This window comes from Loxodonta africana, chromosome 18 (genome assembly GCF_030014295.1).
Source record: "Loxodonta africana isolate mLoxAfr1 chromosome 18, mLoxAfr1.hap2, whole genome shotgun sequence".
Taxonomy (NCBI): Eukaryota; Metazoa; Chordata; class Mammalia; order Proboscidea; family Elephantidae; genus Loxodonta; species Loxodonta africana.
The window spans coordinates 12,947,404-12,969,369 of NC_087359.1; the positions used below are offsets into that span (position 1 = coordinate 12,947,404).

General features: G+C 42.8%; 1 protein-coding gene across 12 annotated transcripts in view; it reads right to left on the bottom strand.

Annotated features, from left to right (window-relative positions):
* RNF213 (ring finger protein 213) overlaps positions 1 to 21,966 on the bottom strand; it is a 129,141-nt gene that overhangs the window by 61,271 nt on the left and 45,904 nt on the right. For all 12 annotated transcript variants that reach the window (XM_023556824.2, XM_023556820.2, XM_023556822.2 and 9 more), the window contains 10 exons: positions 21,486 to 21,659; positions 20,958 to 21,107; positions 17,875 to 18,461; positions 16,274 to 16,439; positions 15,049 to 15,266; positions 6,179 to 6,316; positions 5,916 to 6,080; positions 3,253 to 4,408; positions 2,295 to 2,485; positions 1,927 to 2,082 (listed from right to left, as the gene is read on the bottom strand). In XM_023556824.2, coding sequence (XP_023412592.2) covers positions 1,927 to 2,082; positions 2,295 to 2,485; positions 3,253 to 4,408; positions 5,916 to 6,080; positions 6,179 to 6,316; positions 15,049 to 15,266; positions 16,274 to 16,439; positions 17,875 to 18,461; positions 20,958 to 21,107; positions 21,486 to 21,659 — 3,101 coding nt within the window. The remainder of the gene's footprint in view (positions 1 to 1,926; positions 2,083 to 2,294; positions 2,486 to 3,252; positions 4,409 to 5,915; positions 6,081 to 6,178; positions 6,317 to 15,048; positions 15,267 to 16,273; positions 16,440 to 17,874; positions 18,462 to 20,957; positions 21,108 to 21,485; positions 21,660 to 21,966) is intronic.

The following is a 21,966-nucleotide window of genomic DNA, read 5'->3' on the forward strand; positions in this document are numbered from 1 at the left end:
AAGGACTAGAAGGCTGGAGGGGACAGGAAAGCTGTTAATAGGGAACCCAAGGTAGAGAAGGGAGAATGTTGACATGTCGTGGAGTTGTTAACCAATGTCATAAAACAATATGTGTACTAACTATCTAATGAGAAACTAGTTTGTTCTGTAAACCTCCATCTAAAGCACAATAAAAAACTTAAAATTAAAAAATAATAAATGAAATGAAGTAATACGACCCTATACTCAACTAAGACCTCCAGAAGATGCTATAAATAATCAGCAATATTAATGGATCATGTCACGGATTGAATTGTGTCCCCCAAAATATGTGTCAACTTGGCTAGTGCATGACTCCCAGTATGGTGTGATTGCCCACCATTTTGTCATCTGATGTGATTTTCCTGTCTTGTAAATCCTACCTCTATGACGTTAATGAGGCAGGATCAGAAGCAGTTGTGTTAATGAGGCAGGACTCAATCTACAAGATTAGGTTGTATCTTAAGTCAGTCAATCTCTTTTGAGATATAAAAGAGAGAAGCCAGCAGAGAGAAAGGGGGACCTCATGCCACCAAGAGGATAGTGCCAGGAGCAGAGTGTGTCCTTTGGACCCAGGGTCCCTGTGCTGAGAAGCTCCTAGACCAGGGGAGGATTGATGACAGGGACTTTCCTCCAGAGCCAACAGAGAGAGAAATCCTTCCCCTGGAGCTGATGGCCTGAATTTGGACTTCTAGCCTACTGGACTGTGAGAGAATAAACTTCTGTTTCTTGAAAAATAAATAAATAAATACAAAAAAAAGAAAAAAACCTATTCCCGAGGCAAATAAAAATAAAAACAGTATGTAGCTTTCTCTAGAGTCCCTTTTACATAGGCTATTTTCGTGTGCACATTAAAACCCTTTTGTTATTACATTTTTTCTCCTTTTTTGGCATGTGTTCTCACTATTGGAATTCATGAATACTAATTGAGTGTGTTTAAATTTCTGGTTTGTAATATGAATTTTCATAAATACAACCTGGTAGTACAAGCCACCAAGCAGGCGAGTAGCACTGTGGCACCACCAGTCTGTGGAGTTAGAGTATACGAATGGGAACCGGACGTATAATTTCTTGCTGGCGCCTTTCCCTTATGTTACATGGGGAATCTCTGGTTTTCCAACTATGACACAGAAAAAGAAAAGCAGACCCATCAGGGCTCCCTAACTATCACACAGGAAAGCCATAATTACACTTGTAAGCCTTCTCTCACAGCAATAAAGGAAAAAAAGGCAAAAGTTTACAAAACTAACATATCTAGGAAGCATCACCCAATAGAAGCTCAGCCTACACAACAATGAGGCTGAGCTTCATGCATTTCAAAGGGATATGTATCAGAACCAGAATAATGCCTTAGCTCTGAGGTCCAGAGGCATAAAAAGTGGCTGGGATACCGTTTATGCCAATGCTAACCAAATTAGGGGATTGTGGAAGCTACAACCTTTATCCTAATAATTCTTTTAGGAAATTATTTTACAACCCAACTTCCTGAAACTAAATTTCTCCATTGAGCATATATGTATGTGTGTGTGTCCTTTCTGTTAAAAATTCATGTAACAAAAGTCTCCTTTGCGCTCAGCTAGCATTAAGAAAGATGGCACTTCTCTTAGGGGATAAATTTACTGCATTCAAAGCATAGCTGGGATTTAACCTGGACATACAGCATGAGTCCTGAATCAAAAAGAAAAAAAAAAAAAAAGCCAAACCATTTTAAAACACTGCTAGCTAATAGAAGAGTATTTTTATTTATTCAGTAAGTTTAAAGACCGAGATTTGTTTACTAACACTGCACTTGGCTACCTCTCTTCGGCAAACCAGGGAAATCATAAAAACTTACCACTCCACTCCAGTACGAATTGAAGGAATGAAAAATCCCTCCAAATTAAAATGAACAATCTCTTCAATACATACCAGTTTTGAAGACCTCTTTGGCAGTACTGAATTCCCTTCCAGGATTTCAATGATATATAAATGGCACTGATTCCGAAGCCACATTTTCCCGTTTACATCCATTAAGTATCGTAAAACTAGGAGTTTGAAAAGAAGTCCCCAAATTCCAGACTGTACCTGAGGACAGAATCACATAGGTTTTAAATTCACAAACTGAAGACCAGTTCTCCCAACCCATAGGATCCTCTTATTGTGTTTTCTGGCAGAATGACACTGAACTTTGATACAGGTAGAAAGGAGGAATTTTGTATACCGGGGAGGAGGCAAGTAGGGACGTGGGGCTATGTCTTTCCTGACTGAGCCCCTCAGTCGAAATCCCAGGCACTTACTGAGGAGGTCACGTCGAAGTGGAAAATCATGGGGCATGTCTGGTGCTCTGCATCCAGGAAAGGCAGGAGGGTGCCCAGGACCTGGCTTTCATCCACCTGGGGGTCCATCAGTCGGATGACCTTGAGAGGCACTTTTGTCCCAGTGAACATCTTTAATTTGCTATGCAGTCTCTTCACATAGAGAGATTTTCCTGTAATGGTGACACGTGGAAATTAGGGCCCATGGCTGTGGACAAAGAGTAAGAGAATCCAGGCGATTGGTTGCCAGTTACTAGTCTCTGCGTAAAGTTCAAGATGACTCTTACAATGTGTATAAAACAGATGTACCGTAACTGCAGATGAAAGAATACATTTTTGAACCCTCAAATTTTCCAGCCATTACCTACTCACTATCCTTGTTGTCTCCCCGGTACTAATGACAGCAATCTAAGTATAATTAACAGCAAAAACATGTGGGGGAGGGGTTGCAATTTTTGTGCAGACAGAATATAGTATTGTCATTGAGATAAAGTCAACACTAATGGAAATGACTACTTCTTTCCAAATCTTTGTGGTATTTCCAGATAGTGTAACCTTTCCCAGAAAGCAGAGTGTGTGGTTAGGGAGACCTGACAGTGACTGAGGAGGGGTCAAGAGCCTCAGTTCCTTCTCAAGGAAGAGCCATAATACCTCCCCTGCTCTCAAGACCATCAACCCCAAAAGGGACAATGGAGTTTAAAAAAAAAAAAGGTTAACTGCAGGGAAGCTTGCCTAGAGGGGAAAGGTTGGGGTCTCACAGGAATTGCTCAATACTGAGAACCAGATGAGAAAGGGTGCCCCATTCCATCGGGCCCTGCTTGACAACTTAAGATGCATCAACACCTCCCTGAGACTCAGTTTACCCACTGCTGGACAGGGGAAGCATCATCAGGTGGTCCCTGGGAGAAGTGGGATCCAGAAATCTTAGCTGTGATCTTACCAACACCAGCTCTCTGTGACGCCACGACCCTAACACACACCCGGTCCTTGAACACAACAGCTGCTGACGGCGTCTGCAGTGGGACCCGGAAGTGTCTCACCAGGTAGGTCTGGATGCTCTCAAGTGATGCCTGTGGGGTGACGAGGACTTTGTACTGGCTGAAGGCCGAGGGGAGGTAGCAGTGCTCTCGGTCACAGTCGCAGACCAGGACGAGTTTGTAGTCCTCACGGTGGCGCTGCAGGCACAGGCTCTGGAAGAGTGCCTCCACCTGACAGCCCACCTCATAGCTCAGCTGGTCTGCGTACAGCAGGCTGTAGACCTTGTGCTCCTGGGAGCCCAGGGTGAGGCAGCGGCGCAGGAACAGCGCTACCTCCTCAAACGTGGTTCCAGGGGTACAGAGCAGCACTTCGTCATAGGTGGGGAGGGGCTGGCTTGGGGCCTGCATGTAGATGGCCAGGGCGGCCAGCAGCACCTCTGAGTGGCTACAGACTACCAGGTTGGGCTGGCCGACCTGCAGACCTCTGGGCAGATGCCGCTCCACAGGGGACCCGCTCATTGTGGACAGGTAAGCCAGACAGTGGCCAAGGGCATCCAGGTCCAAGCACCGAGGCAGGAAGGTGCTCATGCACTCCATCGACTGTTCCATGATGACCCTCAGCTTGTCCATCAGGCTGAACTCAGAGAATAACATCAGTGATAACTCTGCCATCACTGTGTTCACATGGTGTCTGCTGGCTGCTCCATCAGTCCTGCTGAAGGCCTCGGAGACATCACTCAGAGTGCAGTTGCCTTTGATGAAGGACAGCATCATCAGGGCTGCCTCACTGGGGCTTGGCTTCTTGAGCTCTGTGCTCAGGTAGACCAGCTGCTCAGATGTGTAAAAGTTGAGGTAGAAGTGCTCAGCTCGCTTCTCAGCCACAAATTTCTTCCAGTGGTCCAGGAAGTGCTCCATCTGCCTGCAGAGAGCTTCCAGCAGCCCGGCCACCTCCCCACTTCCCGTGAGCTGGCCCACCAGCTCCAAGTTGAAGTCCATGCGGATGGAAATGTCCCTCCTTGGGGAGCAGTACACCTCTGCAGTCCAAGTCCTGAACAGCATGTTCCCAGCAGAGTAAAGGTTTATAAAGGACTGGACAAGCCTTTGCACATTGAAAAATACCTGTGGAAAATGGAACCATGAGGCGGACATTACAGAGCTGTACTAGAGAGGCAACAGAGTATAGAACAATAAAAACGGGCTATAATTTGAAGCTGGATGATCAATAAGGAAGACTAAAGGAGAACTGATGCCTTTGAATTAAGGTGTTGGTGAAGAATATTGAATATACCATGTACTGCCAGAAGCACGAACAAATCTGTCTTGGAAGAAGTACAGACAGAATGCTTTTTAGAAGCAAGGATGGCGAGACTTGGTCTCAGGTACTTTGGACATGTTATCAGGAAGGACCCGTCCCTGGAGAAGTACATCATGCTTAGTAAAGTAGAGGGTCAGCAAAAAAGAGGAAGACCCTGAACAAGATGAACTGACACAGTGGCTGATCAATGGACTCAAACATAGCAGTGAACCTGAGGATGTCACAGGACCAGGCAGTGTTTTGTTATGTTGTACGTGGGTCGTCATGAGTCGGAACTGACTCGACAGCACCTAACAGCAACAACATAATTTGAAGGACTTGGGTTCACTTCTTTCCACCGGTTCACTGTGTGACCTTAGGCAAATGATGCTGTTGTAGGTACTATCAAGTCGGCCAACTCGTGGTGATCCCGTGCACAACGTAACAAAATGCTACCCAGTCCGGTGCCATCCCCATGATCAGTTGCGGATAAGACAGTTGTGATTCATAGGTTTTCACTGGCTGATATTTGGAAGTAGATCGCCAGGCCTTTCTTCCTAGTCCCTTGTAGTGTGAAAGGTCTGCTGAAACCTGTTCAGCATCACAGCAACATGAAAGTCTGTGTTGACAGATGAGTGGTGGCTGTGCATGAGGTGCTTTGGTTGAGAATCAAACCCGGGTGTCCCACATGAAGTCAAAAAATTCTTCCACTGAACCAAAAATGCCCCCTCTGAACAAATTGTATTTATCACAAAAAGTCTTTCTTATTCATATAATCAGGCTAACAGGAGGGCTCTCTTCTTTAGCAGGCAATACATCATAAAGATCAAGGATATGATTCATACAGTACAAATGAACTTTAAAGAAAGAATCCGTAATAACTTAAAGAGACGATTACATAAACCAATATGCCTTCATTAACATAGTTAGTTACTTTTGATTTTGAGGAAGGATACCTATCTCAGTCCTTAAGTATTTTTCAGTTCTTGCCAATTTACGAGTGGGCAAAGCAATTTAAGTATCTTTCTAAGAACTATCCATTGGGTTATCTCTGCTCTAGTGCAGTAGATTACCTACAGTTCATACTAAGGACCCTAAGGAGGATTGCAAATCTAAGAGTCTGTCATGCCTGGACTTCTCTTCTTGGGCCATGAACTTGGGTGACATACATTCTGCAAACCCACTAGTTCTCTTCTCCAGGGACTTCTTATTAATTAAATCGAAACTCATGCCATTTGGAGTTTCTCCAGAAACTCAGCAGTGGGCAGACTCAGCCCAAACAGGTAAGATTGTGTCGCCCTGCTTGGCTGAGACATAATCGTGAGCGCTCACCTCAGAAAACACCTCCACTTCAACGTTGTTCTGCTCTTTCTTGCCAGACATCAACATCAGCTTGTTCAGAAGCTCCCTCAGCTCTTCTAAAGAGTACTCTTGTATTTGTCCACTGTCACCGTGACTCTCAGGAAGGACCAAGCGTAGGACCGAGTCCGGAGAGACCTGTGGCATATCAGGAGGGGCGTGGTCAGGAGACCCCTACATGTGCAGCACCCCGAGCACACCCTCTAAAGCCCCTCCTGGGACCCGAGGTCACTTACTTGGCCATCTCTGGGTGCCTCAATGAAATAGATGCCTTTGTTGTTGATGGCTGTTGCCAGGGACAGGGACGAGAGCTCCACAGACCCATGGCTTTCCTTCACTGTTTTTAGCCATTCCAGGTTCCTGGCAGAATCACACTATTGGAACAAAAGTCGAGAAAATGGGCTATGGGTTAGGTGATCATGGTCTTTCTCTGCTCCCAGCAGTACTTATCCCTCCTCTGCCTTCCCTAGAAGAATGCCTCCACTGTCCCCGAACCCCACCAGGTCTCAGCTCTGTAGTCCCCTCTCAGGGGAGTCTTCCTTGCCCACGCCCACGACTGGATTGGCGACAGCTCCATGTGCTTGTGTTCATTGCTCTCAGGACACCTTGGTATTGCCGTTTCTGTAAGAAGCTGTTGACCCGAGTCTCCACCACTGCCTGGGGCCCCGGCTGGCACGTGGAGGGCACTCGCCTGTGTTTATGGGCATGGTTGAGGGTGGCCAGGCACAAAGCCTGCTCTCCTAGGAAAGGCCACTAGTCTGCTGGGTCCTCAGCACAGAGAACCTTCCAGGGAGCAATGCTGGATCCAGGGCTATGGGGCCTGAAATTCCAAATGTTGTTTTGTGCACTCCAGTTAGTTATCCTCAAAAGAATTAAGGAAAAACTGTCCAAGCTTTCATCTGGACTTGAGCTTCTAGCACGGAATATGCAAACAGCCCATCTGCTCATTCCATTTCTCTTTTCCTCCCTCACCCGTCACATAGAGCCAGCTGTCCTGAGGGTGGTCCAGGTCCCCGGACAGCATCTGCTCGTTTGGGGAGTTCCACAGGACATGTGGCACACACAGTACATGGAGTGCACATTGTGTACGTGACACATGGCTAGGAGGGCCCTCGTGCAGATGGCATGCTTATAGTTTTTCTTCCTGATAAAAAATTAACATGCCAGTTGTGGAAGATAAGAAAAATACGAAGAGTAGAGGTGGAGCCAAAATGGCGGAATAGACAGACCCTTCCGACGAGCCCTCTTTACAACAAAGACCAGAAAAAACAAGTGAAATGAGTATATCTGTGACAAGCTGGGATCCCTGAGCATCAAAGGCAAGCTTAGACAACGAACTGAGAGGCAGGGGAAGAAAGAACCAGAGAGGAGTTACCGGACCTGAATAGCGGGGAGCCCTGAGTCTACATTCCCAGAGTGGCGGCGGAGGTGGACTGGTCCTAGCGTTGCGCCGCAGTTTCCTCAGGGAAAAGCAGCCAGCCACACAGCCCACTCACACCTCTGGAATTGAGAAGAACTGTGCTGTAGGCAAAAGCTAAGTACTTGCATATATTTTACTGCGCCCCCCCCAACCCCCAAGCCAGCTTCAGCGGCTGAATCCCTAGGCCTGAGATAGACCCTGGTGAGCACCTGGAGCCGTCCTCCTGGCCTTCGGGAAGGAAAATATTTGCAACTGGGGGGAAAAGATAATTTGCTAGCTCCATTAACCAGGGGAGCTCAGGACAGAAGTGGCTCCTGTCCAGGCAAACCATCTGTGGACCTTGAGCACCTTTCCCTTCTGCATGGACCTGTGTGGCCTATTTCGGGAGAATAGGCCCTTGTTGGCAAACTCCAACCATTTCAGCTGTGCGGTGGAAACATGGGAGTTTGATGTTTGAAATTGCTTTTTATTAAACAAGGTCCTCACCTACCCCACAACAGGGACCTAAGGACTGGTAGCTCCACTCAGGTCACCCAGCCACCCTCGACATGGGTCCAAAGATAACTAGTACCCCCTAGTCCTTACAATAAAAAAATTTTGGGTGCCCATGGTCTCTCTGAAGAACTGACCCAGCAGCACACTCTAGGGAACAGAGATGCATTTTCTTCAGAGACACATGGGGGTTGGTTCTCAGCGCCCTGCCTTGTTCAGACTGTGATCCCCTGCTGCAATCAGATATGGGTATATATGCTAATCACCCCTGCCCCTCTAAGACTGTAGGACAGAGCCTGTACCACACACTTGATGATCAGCTACCTGGAAACCTGAGCTGAATTCATACAAGAAAATTGAATGGACGCCTAGACTGATATACCTGAGAACAGCTCTAGCCAGCTGGGGACAGGACACCAGAGCTCCAAAGGCAAAAGTATTCAAGCTAGCTCACTGAAGCAACCCACAGGGGTATACTAAAACCAAACAAAGCAAGCAGCTACGACACAGTAAGCAAGCATAAACCAATACAATAATTTATAAATGGCTCGGAGACAACAGTCAATATCAAGTTACATAAAGAAACAGACCATGATCACCTCAGCAGGCTCTCAAAACAAAGAACCCAGGGATCTTCTGGATGAAAGTGCATTCCTGGAATTACCAGAGCCAGAATACAAAAGTTTAATATACAGAACCCTTCAAGACATCAGAAGGAAATGAGGCAATACGCAGAACAAGCCAAGGAACACACAGATAAAGCAACTGAAGAAATTAGAAAGATTATTCAGGAACATAATGAAAAGTTTAATAAGCTGGAAAAATCCATAAACAGACAGCAATCAGAAATTCAGAAGATTAACAATAAAATTACAGAAGTAGACAACTCAATAGAAAGTCAGAGGAGCAGAATTGAGCCGGTAGAAGCTAGAATTTCTGAACTCAAAGATAAATCACTTGGCACTAATATATTTGAAGAAAAATCAGATAAAAGAATTTTTAAAAATGCAGAAACCTTAAGAATCATGTGGGACACTACCAAGAGAAATTACTTAAAAGTGATTAGATTACCAGAACAGGGAGGGATAACAGAAAATACAGAGAAAATTGTTGAGGATTTGTTGGCAGAAAACTTCCCTGATATTTCGAAAGATGAGAAGATATCTATCCAAGATGCTCATCGAACTCCACATAAGGTAGATCTTAAAAGAAAGTCACCAAGACATATTATAATCAAGCTTGCCAAAACCAAAGATAAACAGAGAATTATAAGAGAAGCGAGGGATAAACAAAAAGTCACCTACAAAGGAAAGCCAATAAGAATAAGCTCGGACTACTCAGCAGAAACCATGCAGGCAAGAAGGCAATGGGATGACATATTTTAAAAATTGAAGGAAAAAAACTGCCTGCCAAGAATCATATATCCAGCAAAACTGTCCCTTAAATATGAAGGTGAAATTAAGATATTACCAGATAAACACAAGTTTAGGGAATTCGTAAAAACCAAACCAAAACTACAAGAAATCCTAAAGGGAGTTCTTTGGTTAGAAAATCAATAATATGAGGTGTCAACCCAAGACTAGAACACTGGGCAGAGCAACCAGAAGTCAACCCAGACACGGAAATCAAAAAAACAAAGCAAGATTTTATATATATATAAAAGCCCAAAACAGGGTAACAGTGATGTTACTATATAAAAGAAGAAAACGTTAAAATAATAAAGAGGGACTAAGAAATGTAATCATACACCTTCCATATGGAGAGGAAGATACAGCGATACAAAGAAATAAAAGTTAGTTTTAAATTTAGAAAAATTGGGGTAAATAATAAGGTAACCACAAAGGAGACAAACTATTCTACTCATCAAAATAAAATATGAGGGAAAAATACAGACTCAGCAGAAACAAAATTAACAACAACAAATGAGGAAAGGACAATATATAAAGAATCTACTCTGCACATAAAATCAAGTGGGAAAAAGAAACTGTGAACACACAAAAAAAGACATGAAATTCATACCTATCCATAATAACCCTGAATGTAAATGGACTAAATGCACCAATAAAGAGACGGAGAGTGGCAGAATGAATTAAGAAACAAGATCTGTTTATATGCTGCCTACAAGAGACGCACCTTAGACTTAGAGACACAAACAAACTAAAACTCAAAGGATGGAAAAAAATATATCAAGCAAACAACAATCAAAAAAGAGCAGGAGTGGCAATATTAATTTCTGACAAAATAGACTTTAAAGTTAAATCCATCAGAAAGGATAAGGAAGGACAATATATAATGATTAAAGTGACAATACAACAAAAAGATATAACCATATTAAATATTTATGCATTCAATGACAGGGCTGCAAGATACATAAAACAAACTCTATCGGCATTGAAAAGTGAGCTAGACAGCTCCACAATAATAGTAGAAGACTTCAACACACCACTTTCGGTGAAGGACAGGACATCCAGAAAGAAGCTCAGTAAAGACACGGAAGATCTAAATGCCACAATCAACCAACCTGACCTCAGAGACATATACAGAACACTCCACCCAACAGCAACCAACTATACTTTCTTTTCTAGTGCACATGGAACATTCTCTAGAATAGACCACATATTAGGTCATAAAGCAAGCCTTAGCAGAATCCAAAACATTGAAATATTACAAAGCATCTTCTCTGACCATAAGGCCATCAAAGCGGAAATTAATAACAGGAAAAGAAGAGAAAAGAAATCAAACACTTGGAAACTGAACAATACACTGCTCAAAAAAGACTGGATTATAGAAGACATTAAGAATGGAATAAAGAAATTCAGAGAATCCAATGAGAATGAAAACACTTCCTGTCAGAACCTTTGGGACACAGCAAAAGTGGTACTCAGAGGCCAATTTGTATCAATAAATGCACACGTCCAAAAAGAAGAAAGGGCCAAAATCAAAGAACTATCCCTACAACTTGAACAAATAGAAAGAGAGCAACAAAAGAAACCCACAGGCACCAGAAGAAAACAAATAATAAAAATTAGAGCTGAACTAAATGAAATAGAAAACAGAGAAACAATTGAAAGAATTAACAAGACCAAAAGCTGATTTTTTGAAAAACTCAACAAAATTGATAAACCATTGGCCAAACTGACAAAAGAAAAACAGGAGAGGAAGCAAATAACCCAAATAAGAAATGAGATGGGCGATATTATAACAGACTGAACTGAAATTAAAAGAATCATATCAGATTACTGTAAAAAACTATACTTGAACAAATTTGAAAACCTAGAAGAAATGGATGAATTCCTAGAAACACACTACCTACCTAAACTAACACAAATAGAGGCAGAACAACTAAATAGACCCATAACAAAGGAAGAGATTGAAAAGGTAATCAAAAAACTCCCAACAAAAAAAATCCCTGGTACGGACGGCTTCACTGCAGAGTTCTACCAAACTTTCAGAGAAGAGTTAACACCACTACTACTAAAGGTATTTCAGAGCATAGAAAAGGGTGGAATACTACCAAACTCATTCGATGAAGCCACCATTTCCCTGATACCAAAACCAGGTAAAGACACCACAAGAAAAGAAAATTATAGACCTATATCCCTCATGATATAGGTCCTATGATATAGGTCCTCATGATATAGGTCCTATAGGGTTGCTGTGAGTAGGAATCGACTTGAGGGCACTGGGATTCCTCATGAACGTAGACACAAAAATCCTCAACAAAATTCCACCCAATAGAATTCAATAACATATCAAAAAATAATTCACCATGACCAAGTGGGATTCATACCAGGTATGCAGGGATGGTTCAACATTAGAAAAACAATTAATGTAATCCACCACATAAATAAAACAAAGGACAAGAATCACATGATTTTATCAATTGATGCAGAAAAGGCATTTGACAAAGTTCAACACCTATTCATGATAAAAAAACTCTCAGCAAAATAGGAATAGAAGGAAAATTTCTCAACATAATAAAGGGCATTTATACAAAGCCAACAGCCAACATCACCCTAAATGGAGAGAGCCTGAAAACATTCCCATCGAGATCAGGAACCAGACAAGGATGCCCTTTATCACCACTCTTATTCAACATTGTGCTGGAAGTCCTAGCCAGAGCAATTAGGCTAGATAAAGAAATAAAGGGCATCCAGATACGCAAGGAAGAAGTAAGAGTATCTCTATTTGCAGATGACATGATCTTATACACAGAAAACCCTAAGGAATCCTCCAGAAGACTACTGAAACTAATAGAAGACTTCAGCAGAGTATCGGGATACAAGATAAACACACAAAAATCAGTTGGATTCCTCTACACCAATAAAAAAGAACATCGAAGAGGAAATCACCAAATTAGTGCCATTTACAGTAGCCCCCAAGAAGATAAAATACTTAGGAATAAATCTTACCAGAGATGTAAAAGACTTATACAAAGAAAATACAGTACACTTTTGCAAGAAACCAAAAGAGACTTACATAAGTGGAAGAACATACCTTGCTCGTGGATAGGAAGACTTAACATCATAAAAATGTCTATTCTACCAAAAGCAATCTATACATTTAATGCAATTCCAATCCAAATCCTAACAAGATTCTTTAATGAGATGGAGAAACAAATCACCAACTTCATACGGAAGGGAAAGAAGCCCCAGATAAATAAGGCATTACCGAAAAAGAAGAAGAAAGTGGGAGGCCTTACTTTACGTGATTTTAGAACCTATTATACCACCACAGTAGTCAAAACAGCCTGGTACTGGTACAACAACAGATACATGGACCAATGGAACAGAATTGAGAACCCAGACATAAATCCATCCACATATGAGCAGTTGATATTTGAGAAAGGCCCCAAAGCAGTTAAATGGGGAAAAGACAGTCTTTTTAACAAATGGTGCTGGCAGAACTGGATATCCACCTGCAAAAAAAATGAAACAAGACCCATACCTCACTCCATGCACAAAAACTAACTCAAAATGGATCAAAGACCTAAATATAAAATCTAAAACGATAAAGATCATGGAAGAAAAAATAGGGACAATGGTAGGAGCCCTAATACATGGCATAAACAGTATACGAAACGTTATTAAGAATGCAGAAGAAAAACTAGATAACTGGGAGCTCCTAAAAATCAAACACCTATGCTCATCCAAAGACTTCACCAAAAGTGTAAAAAGACTATCTACGGGCTGGGAAAAATTTTTTAGCTATGACATTTCTGATTAGCGCCTGATCTCTAAAGTCTACATGATACTGCACAAACTCAACTGCAAAAAGACAATAAACCCAATTAAAAAATGGCCAAAAGGTATGAATACACACTTCACTAAAGAAGACATTCAGGTAGCTAACGGATATATAAGGAAATGTTTACAATCATTAGCCATTAGAGAAATGCAGATCAAAACTACAATGAGATTTCCTCTCACTCCAACAAGGCTAGCATTAATCCAAAAGACACAAAATAATAAATGTTGGAGAGGCTGTGGAGAGATTGGAACACTTCTACACTGCTGGTGGGAATGTCAAACGGTACAACTACTTTGGAAATCGATTTGGCGCTTCCTTCAAAAGCTAGAAATAGAACTACCATACGATCCAGCAATCCCACTTCTTGGAATATATCCTAGAGAAGTAAGAGCCTTTACACGAACAGATATATGCACACCCATGTTTATTGCAGCACCGTTTCCAATGGCAAAAAGATGGAAGCAACCAAGGTGCCCATCAACAGAAGAATGGATAAATAAATTATGGTATATGCACACAATGGAATACTACGCATCGATAAAGAACAGTGAGGAAGGAATCTGTGAAACATTTCATAACATGGAGGAACCTGGAAGGCATTATGCTGAGTGAAATTAGTCAGTTGCAAAAGGACAAATATCGTATAAGACCACTATTATAAGAACTTGAGAAATAGTTTAAACTGAGAAGAAAACATTCTTTCGTGGTTACAAGAGGGTGGAGGGGCATTCACTAATTAGATAGTAGGTAAGAACTACTTCAGGTGAAGGGAAAAACAGCACACGATACATGGGAGGTCAGCACAATTGGACTAAACCAAAAGCAAAGAAGTTTCCTGAATAAACTGAATGCTTCGAAGGCCAGTGTAGCAGGGGCAGCAGGGGTCTGGGGACCATGGTTTCAGGGGACATCTAAGTCAATTGGCATAATAAAATCTATTAAGAAAACATTCTGCATCCCACTTTGAAGAGTGGCGTCTGGGGTCTTAAACGCTAGCAAGCAGCCATCTAAGATGCATCAGTTGGTCTCAACCCACCTGGATCAAAGGAGAATGAAGACCACCAAGGACACAAGGTGATTACGAGCCCAAGAGACAGAAAGGGCCACATGATCCAGAGACTACATCATCCTGAGACCAGAAGAACTAGATGGTGCCTGGCTACAACCGATGACTGCCTTGACAGGGAACACAACAGAGAACCCCTGAGGGAGCAGGAGAGCAGTGGGATGCAGACCCCAAATTCTCATAAGAAGACCAGACTTAATGATCTGACTGAGACTGGAAGGACCCCGGTGGTCCTGGCTCCCAGACCTTCTGTTGGCCCAGGACAGGAACCATTCCCGAAGCCAACTCTTCAGACATGGATTGGACTGGACAATGGGTTGGAGAGGGATGCTGGTGAGCAGTGAGCTTCTTGGATCAGGTGGACACTTGAGACTACATTGGCATCTCCTGCCTGGAGGGGAGATGAGAGGGTGGAGGGGGTTAGAAGCTGGCGAAATGGATGCGAAAAGATCTGGAGGGAGATATCGGGCTGTCTCATTAGGGGGAGAGTAATTGGGAGTGTGTAGCAAGGTGTATATGGGTTTTTGTGTGAGAGACTGACTTGATTTGTAAACCTTCACTTAAAGTACAATAAAAATTATAAAAATAAAAAAATACCAAGAGTAAAGAGAATAAACAACAATTACTACCTTTCAGGGAAACGTGCTGTGACATTTTAGCAGACCTCCTTCTCATGTGGTTGGTATCGTAGAGATTACTACTGTTTACATGCAGTTTTGAACCTTGCTTTTTAACATAAGAGAGAGAAGGCACCTTCATAGATAAAGAACTGCTTTTGAACATCCTTGTAAACAGCTGCACGAAGACCTACCACATGGGTGTTTTTTTTTCCCCTCCTTATTACACTTATTCTGCTGGGGGCCAGAAACAAGGCTTACCAGTTTCTTGGGCAGGTGCGGGTCATTTTCCAGAGCCTTCCACAGTTCTGTCAGATGGTCCATGAACTCATCAAAGCCTGCTGTTCTGTCCAGCTTGTACAGCAGAGAAGCGTAGCCCTGCACGGCATCGTGGAAGCAGGCCGCGCGGTCCACGTCTATGTCATTCTCTCCAGCAGAGATGGAGGCCAGGTCCACAAACACCTTCAGCTCATTGATGTCTCAGGAAGAGAAGAGACGAGGTCAGCACTTTGAGACTCTGCCTTTGACAACATCCTTACTGAAGCGTTAAATGGACATCGAGTGGATACTAGGGCGTGTCCACTGTATAATTTCAACAAGAGTCTGGGGCACCTTTTCTTTTGCACTATTTGTCGATACCACAAACCAGCTAACGTTTATTGAACAAAAACTATGTCCCAGACACTGTATTAGGCTTTTGCATACCCTATTCCATTTGATCCACACAACATCCTCATTTTATACAAAAAGAAACTGAGGCTTAGGGAGCAAATAGTATACCGAAGGTTATCTATAAAAGAATGAGGTACATTCTCTTTGGGCTAAATTGCTAATCAAAGAATGTGAATCAAAGCGGGCAGAGTCCGTGGTCGAGAGCAGAGGCTCCTGGTGGGAGATGGAGCCCACTGACCTCCGCACCCTCAGGGGTGGCACTCCCAACCTCTCCCTGCACACCAGCGTGGCCTGCCTTCCCTCCTCCTCCTGGGCCTCTCTGTCTTACTCTCCCCTCCCCTCCCTGAGTAAACTCCATCAGGGGCACCTAAGCCACAGGTACACAGGCTACCAAGCCCTTGGCTGGACGAGAAATGCACAGTGCCACCAAGGGTGATGTACTAAAATCTCTCTGTAGGGAAGAGTTTGCCCTGTCCTCTAGTAAAACATCTACTGGAGGAAAAACTAGAGGAGGCAAGATTTTTAAGGAATCTTTCCCAGCTGTTCATAGCAAGCATCCACAGAGTGGGGGAAAAAGTGGCAAAGGAAATGATCTTTGCACCAGACATGAGAACTATTATTTTGATAGAAATTCCACCAACAAGCAATGGACTCCATACACACTGCACTTTTGCCTCGAGAATGCAGATGACAGGGCTCTGCCTTTGACTAGCGTGATCCAGGGGAGGTGTTTCATGCAGGTTTCGAAAAACCACCCAGTGAACCATCTGGAGCTCTCCCCAGACTCCTGGCCACCCCATCTCATTCGTTTTACCTTCAAGCGCTTCCCGAACCCAACTAATGAACTCCTTCCTCAGGCACAACTCCTCCAGACACTGGCGCCGTGCCTCACTGATGTCTTGGAGTAGCTTCTTGGCACGGATAAGCTGCTGGCTGATCTGGGTCAGCTTCTCATGGCGAAAGAGGTCAAAGGTTTCAGTCTGCAAGACAGGGTTCTGGTGTGAGTCTGCAAAGGTTACCTGGGACCCCTGAATCAGAGAGCAGCAACGTGGCCACCTGAAGGGCTACCTCCCTCCCTGATCTCCCTGTATGTGCAGCTGGTACAACAGGCAAACAAATGGAAGACGCCCTTATCCTTGAATTGAACAAGGATTGGAAAAAAAAAAAAAGTTACCATTGAATCAAGCCCGTGTGTGTCAGAGTCAAACTGTACTCCACAGGGTGCACAATGGCTGACTTCTCAGGAGTGGATCGCCAGGCCCTTTCTTCTGAGGCACCTCTGGATGCACTCAAACCTCTAATCTTTCAGTTAGCAGCTGAGTGCATTAACCAATTGCATCACCCAGGGACTCTGGACAAGGGATAGAACTTGTAAAACATAACCTTCGTTCCCTGCTTGCCCCCTGACCAGTAATTCCTCTTCCTCTGTACCTGACACTCTGCTTAGCATTTTGCATAGATTTAACAAATCTACTTCTCACAGTAGCCCTGCTGGTATACATTGTTATTCTTTCTGTTTGTAGATAAAAGACACTAAGGCTCAGAGTTATGACCTACTCATGCTTATATGCACTGATTCCAAATTTTGTGCTTTTGATCATTGCCATATCTGTCTATGGCATACTGTGTTGTTGTATGCTGTTCAGTTGATTCCAACTTGTAGCGACCCAAAAGATAAAGTAGAACTGCCCTATAGGGTGTCCTCGGCTGAAATCTTCACAGAAGCAAATCCTCAGGTCTTTTCTCCCAAGAAGCAGCTGGTGGGTTTGAACCACTGACCTTTTGGCCAAAAGCCGATCACTTAACCATTGTGCCACCAGGGCTGCTTGTGCTATAATATGGGTTACAGTATACCTGATCAGGAAACCCTGGTGGCGTAGTGGTCAAGTGCTACGGCTGCTAACCAAGAGGTCGGCAGTTCCGATCCGCCAGGCGCTACTTGTAAACTCTATGGGGCAGTTCTACTCTGTCCTGTAGGGTCACTATGAGTCGGAATCAACTCGACGGCAGTGGGTTTGGTTTGGTTTTGGTATACCTGATAAATGCTCACCATAAAAAACAAAAAACAAGACTTGCTTCTTAGTTCTAACAGAAAAAAATCATTTTGCTGCTCCTGGCTAAAACTAGGAGATGTAGTTGGATAGCCAACAAAATTAATTCCTTTTTTTCTTATATAACTTAAGGAAACCAATTACTCTTTAAAAGTATCTGACTACTAAAAGAGGGTCTTCACCTCCTTCCTAAATTCTTGATCCTCATACTGAACCAACCTACAAAGAGCGATCCAAATAAGAATCATTGAAGGAAGCTGGTGACTCATCCTATCTACCTTTTAAAAGCCAAAAAGCTCATGGGTCCCCAGGACTCTGAGGTAGGATCCTCCCTGCCCCCCAGGAGTTGCTGCAGAAAACTTACAAAGCTTAATAGAGTGTGAAGAACACTGAAGTCACCCTTCAGGCCCAAATTCTCTTTGACCTTCAAGATGACCTTGGTTGAGTGAGCAGCCTGGTGCAGGTGATGGTATTCCTTGATCTGGTCAACACGCTCCCGGATCCAGTGTTTTTGGTCGCTCCCATCCACAGTGCACATGACTTGGAGTTCCAAAGTCAGGTCGCTGTATCTATTGACAAAGTCTTTGAAGGCAGCATCGACTTCTGCAAAGGTGACCTCTCCTGACTTCAGATCCCCATACAGTTTAGTGAACCTTTTGTAACAAGGATAATACAAATCATCATATGCATCTTCAAGGTGGACCACTTGTTCTTCTGACTCCTCTTCAGACCCCTTCAGCGACTCTGCAGCTTCTTCCCAGAACATCTGGAAGACGTGGCTGTCCCTCAGCAAGTCTACCTTTTCTGCCATTTTCCGGACCTGGGGGCTCAGGTTGTAGTGTGTTGTGAGCTTCACTTCTGAGCAGGTGGGCAGTCTCACCGTCACAGCTTCATTTAATCTCTTACTGCCGAGGTCTTCCCAAAGTTTGTGTGCAGTTTCTCCAAAATCCACTTTTGAAACCATAAGAAAATGCCAGAAGTCAAACCTCCAATCACCGTAATTATTTTATTTTTCTTTCCCAGTATTTACTCTCCTCACTTCTCTAAGAAAACTCACGTGAGTAAAATTGCTGGCTTTTTTTTTTTTTCCCCACAAGCCTCTTGGACTTGTTTATCAAGTCTTATGATAAAGAAAACTTTGTAACTTCTGAGGAAAGAGGGCAATTTGAAAACACACATCTACCATCATTCCATCTTCAAATCCCACTACAGACAGAAGGTGTCAAAAGTCAGAAGCCTGCAAGGATGGGAGGACAGAACCAACCAGTTTTATATCACTGAATTCCTGAAAAGCAAAGAAATTGGTTGTACTGGTCACCAGAAAATTTGGAAGTGGTGATAACATAAGTAGAACTGAATCAAAAATCTGTGTAAGAAGTGATCTAATATGCTAATTTTCACTCCTACCCTCATTCTTTGTAGCATGTTAATTCCTCTCTTCCACCCTGGTAAAAATGTGGTTTATTTTCTAGCTGGTAAAAGAGAGAGTTCTCTGGATTGCAGGTCACAGATACACAGATATATGGATAAAGGCATATTCAGACATACACTCTTTCTCAGAAAGCTAATAGAGAATATGTACTATTAAACTTAAGGAGTGAAAAAGAGGAAGACCTAAGATACAGGAAACAGGAGAAAAGGAGCACTAAAAATGGGGGGGGGGGTGTAAATAAGTACATTCATTTTGGATGCTGAGAACCCTCTAGCCTTCTTCTCCCTGCTGGCTCCTAGAAACCTGGCAACCAGGTCTATACCTTATAGGCAGGAGATTGGAAATATTTTCTGGGGAATCTGATACAGGCCAATTAAAAGCCCAACCATGTCACCCTATAGGGTAGCGTGCCGTTGAAAAGCCTAACTCCCTGCACTCAGTTTTCAGGGAATTTTTGAGTTTTCTCTCTTTATATAAATAAACTAGAATTTCCAGACAAATGAGGAAAGTCTTTAACATGAAAAGAAGCTATCAGAACAGAGAGATAATAACAACTTAGAGAAAACAGGAAATTATTCAAGGAAAAGAAAGCCCCTAAACTAAAAATATCATTAATCTCAGAAAGATACTACACCCATGAACAAGAACAGGATAGCATACAAAAGTATTATTCAGAAAAAAAGCAGGCTCCTGTAAATTAAATATATATGAGAATTCAAAGTGGCAAATTCAATAGAAAGTTTGGCTGATCAAGTTGAGGAAATCCCTCAGAAAGTGGAGCAAAAAACAAAAAGATGGAAAATACAAGAGAAATTTTATGAAAATTAATTAGATGACCATTCCAGAAGGTCCAATACCCAATTAATATCCAGTTAACAATACAGCCAAAAAAAGGAGAGGAGGAAATAATCAGTGAAATAATTCAAGAAAACTCTCCAGAACTTTAGGACTTGGATTTCTAGACTGGAAAGACCCACCCAATGATGGCAAAATGAATGGAAAATAGATCCATTCCATGACACATCGTTATGAAATTTCAGAGTACTAGGGATAAAAAAGACTTCAAGAGCTTCCAGAGAGAAAAAATATGTGGCATACAAAGGATCAATAATTAGAATTGCTTCTGACTTCTTAAGAACAACTCTGTACAGGTAGTGGAGCAACACATTTAAAATTCTGAAGGAAAATTATATTTCTAATCTGTAATTTTATAGGTAGAGTTCTCTACCTAGCCAATCTATCAGCCTTGTATGAGAGTGGATATTTTCAGACACGCAAGGAATCAAGAATTTAACCTCTTTCTCGGAAAGGTAGTAGAGCATATGTTGTACTATAACCCAAGAGTAAATGGACGGCAAGGGAGACAAGACATAAACTTATCCCAGGACAGAGGATAGGAAATCCTGGGGGGTGAAGGAAGAAGCTAGGATGGCAGTCCAGTCAGTTCTGGGAGATTCCTTCTAAAAGGTCAAACTGGTTGTCTGGAGAGGAAATTCAGGCCTCTAAAGAGTCTATTTGGGGTTTGAATTAGAAATAAAGACATAGAAAACAAAGCCTGTGTAGAAAGACTAGAATTATAATTCTAAAGAAGACAGAAAGTTTGTGCAAGAAAGGTAAACTAATCTTGGTCTACCTCATGGCTCCGTTGTGAACACTGCATTTTCACGGTAGTGATAAACCAGAAATAGTGATCTAACTAAAATTATGATGCAACTGAGTGTCCAGGGAGCTGGAAGAGTTACGTGTGTAGGACAGAGATTGGAAAAATGAAGAAAGCTAAATTGTCATCTTACACAGCAGGTACTGATGGAACCTGAAGAGTCAAGAAGATAGTCAGGCGGGTTATTCAGAGACACGGAGGGAGATGCATGTACAAATTCATTAAGAACTAAGACTTAAAACAGCCTCCCCTGCAAAATAAAGCACTGCTGTCACTGCCAATTTTGATGACATTCTCCTCTAACCCTTCATTCCTTGAGACCCCTCAATTTTGTTTACATTTGTAAGAATATTACCTTTTATCAGGTGTTTCACCTTCTCACACAACTTGAAGAGATTATCAATATATCTTTTCTCTTTCTTTAGAAATAGCAGTTCTTTCATTCTCCAGTCCAGCACAGCCCTCACATAATGTTGTTTCTCCTGGGGCAGAAGGGTCTCATTCTCTGGAAAACAAAGAAACAAAGAGGTAACCCCATAGATCAGACAAACACATCCTTTTCCCTGGCCACCCACTTCATCCATCTCGCCCATGCTCTGTCTTCGCTGCTGCGAGGGAGAGTGATGCACAGCCACTCTGCTAATAGGGCCCCTTCATGTGCCAGCCCCTCAGAATAAAAATGACTACATACTCTGATTTTGCTGATCTTTTATCACTTCCCCATCATGTTCCAGAGAATTATAAACTACTGTCAAGTTACTGGCAAGTAGAGCTGCTCATTCTAAAGATCACCCCATTACTAAAATGCACACGTAAACACAGACATTCTTTATCCTTGTAACTCCTCAGGAGCCTAAAATCCCTGTCTCTGTGTGACACTTACTTATTTCCCAGATGTTGAGAAACTGAGTCTTGTGCTTCTCAATCAGCTCCAGTTGTCGAACTAAGACTGTTCCGCTTAGGAGGTCAGCAACAACTTTGGTGAACACAGAGTCAGCAGTGCCCATCAATTTCTTGCCATCCTCCGTAATATTCACTAACATTTTCTCATCGGTTCCTGATCAGAATAAGGACACGGTTAAAAACTGTGGGCTGCCACTTCCTTCCTGCCTCATTTCTTTGAAGCCTGTGAGTTGCCAATAACCTACTTTTTGTTCTGCCTCAACTTCCCTACAGTACAAGGAGAAGTCATTTATATTTCCAGATGTACTAATCACTTCTGAACCTCAAGTTTTCACTCTTGAGGTTCAGGTCTTATCCAAACTCATGTCCCAAATGACTTCCTTGTTCATGAAGGTGACTCCCCAGCCAGCCAGAAGAACCACATTGCTCAGGTGTTTAAAACCTGCACCACCCCTCATTGC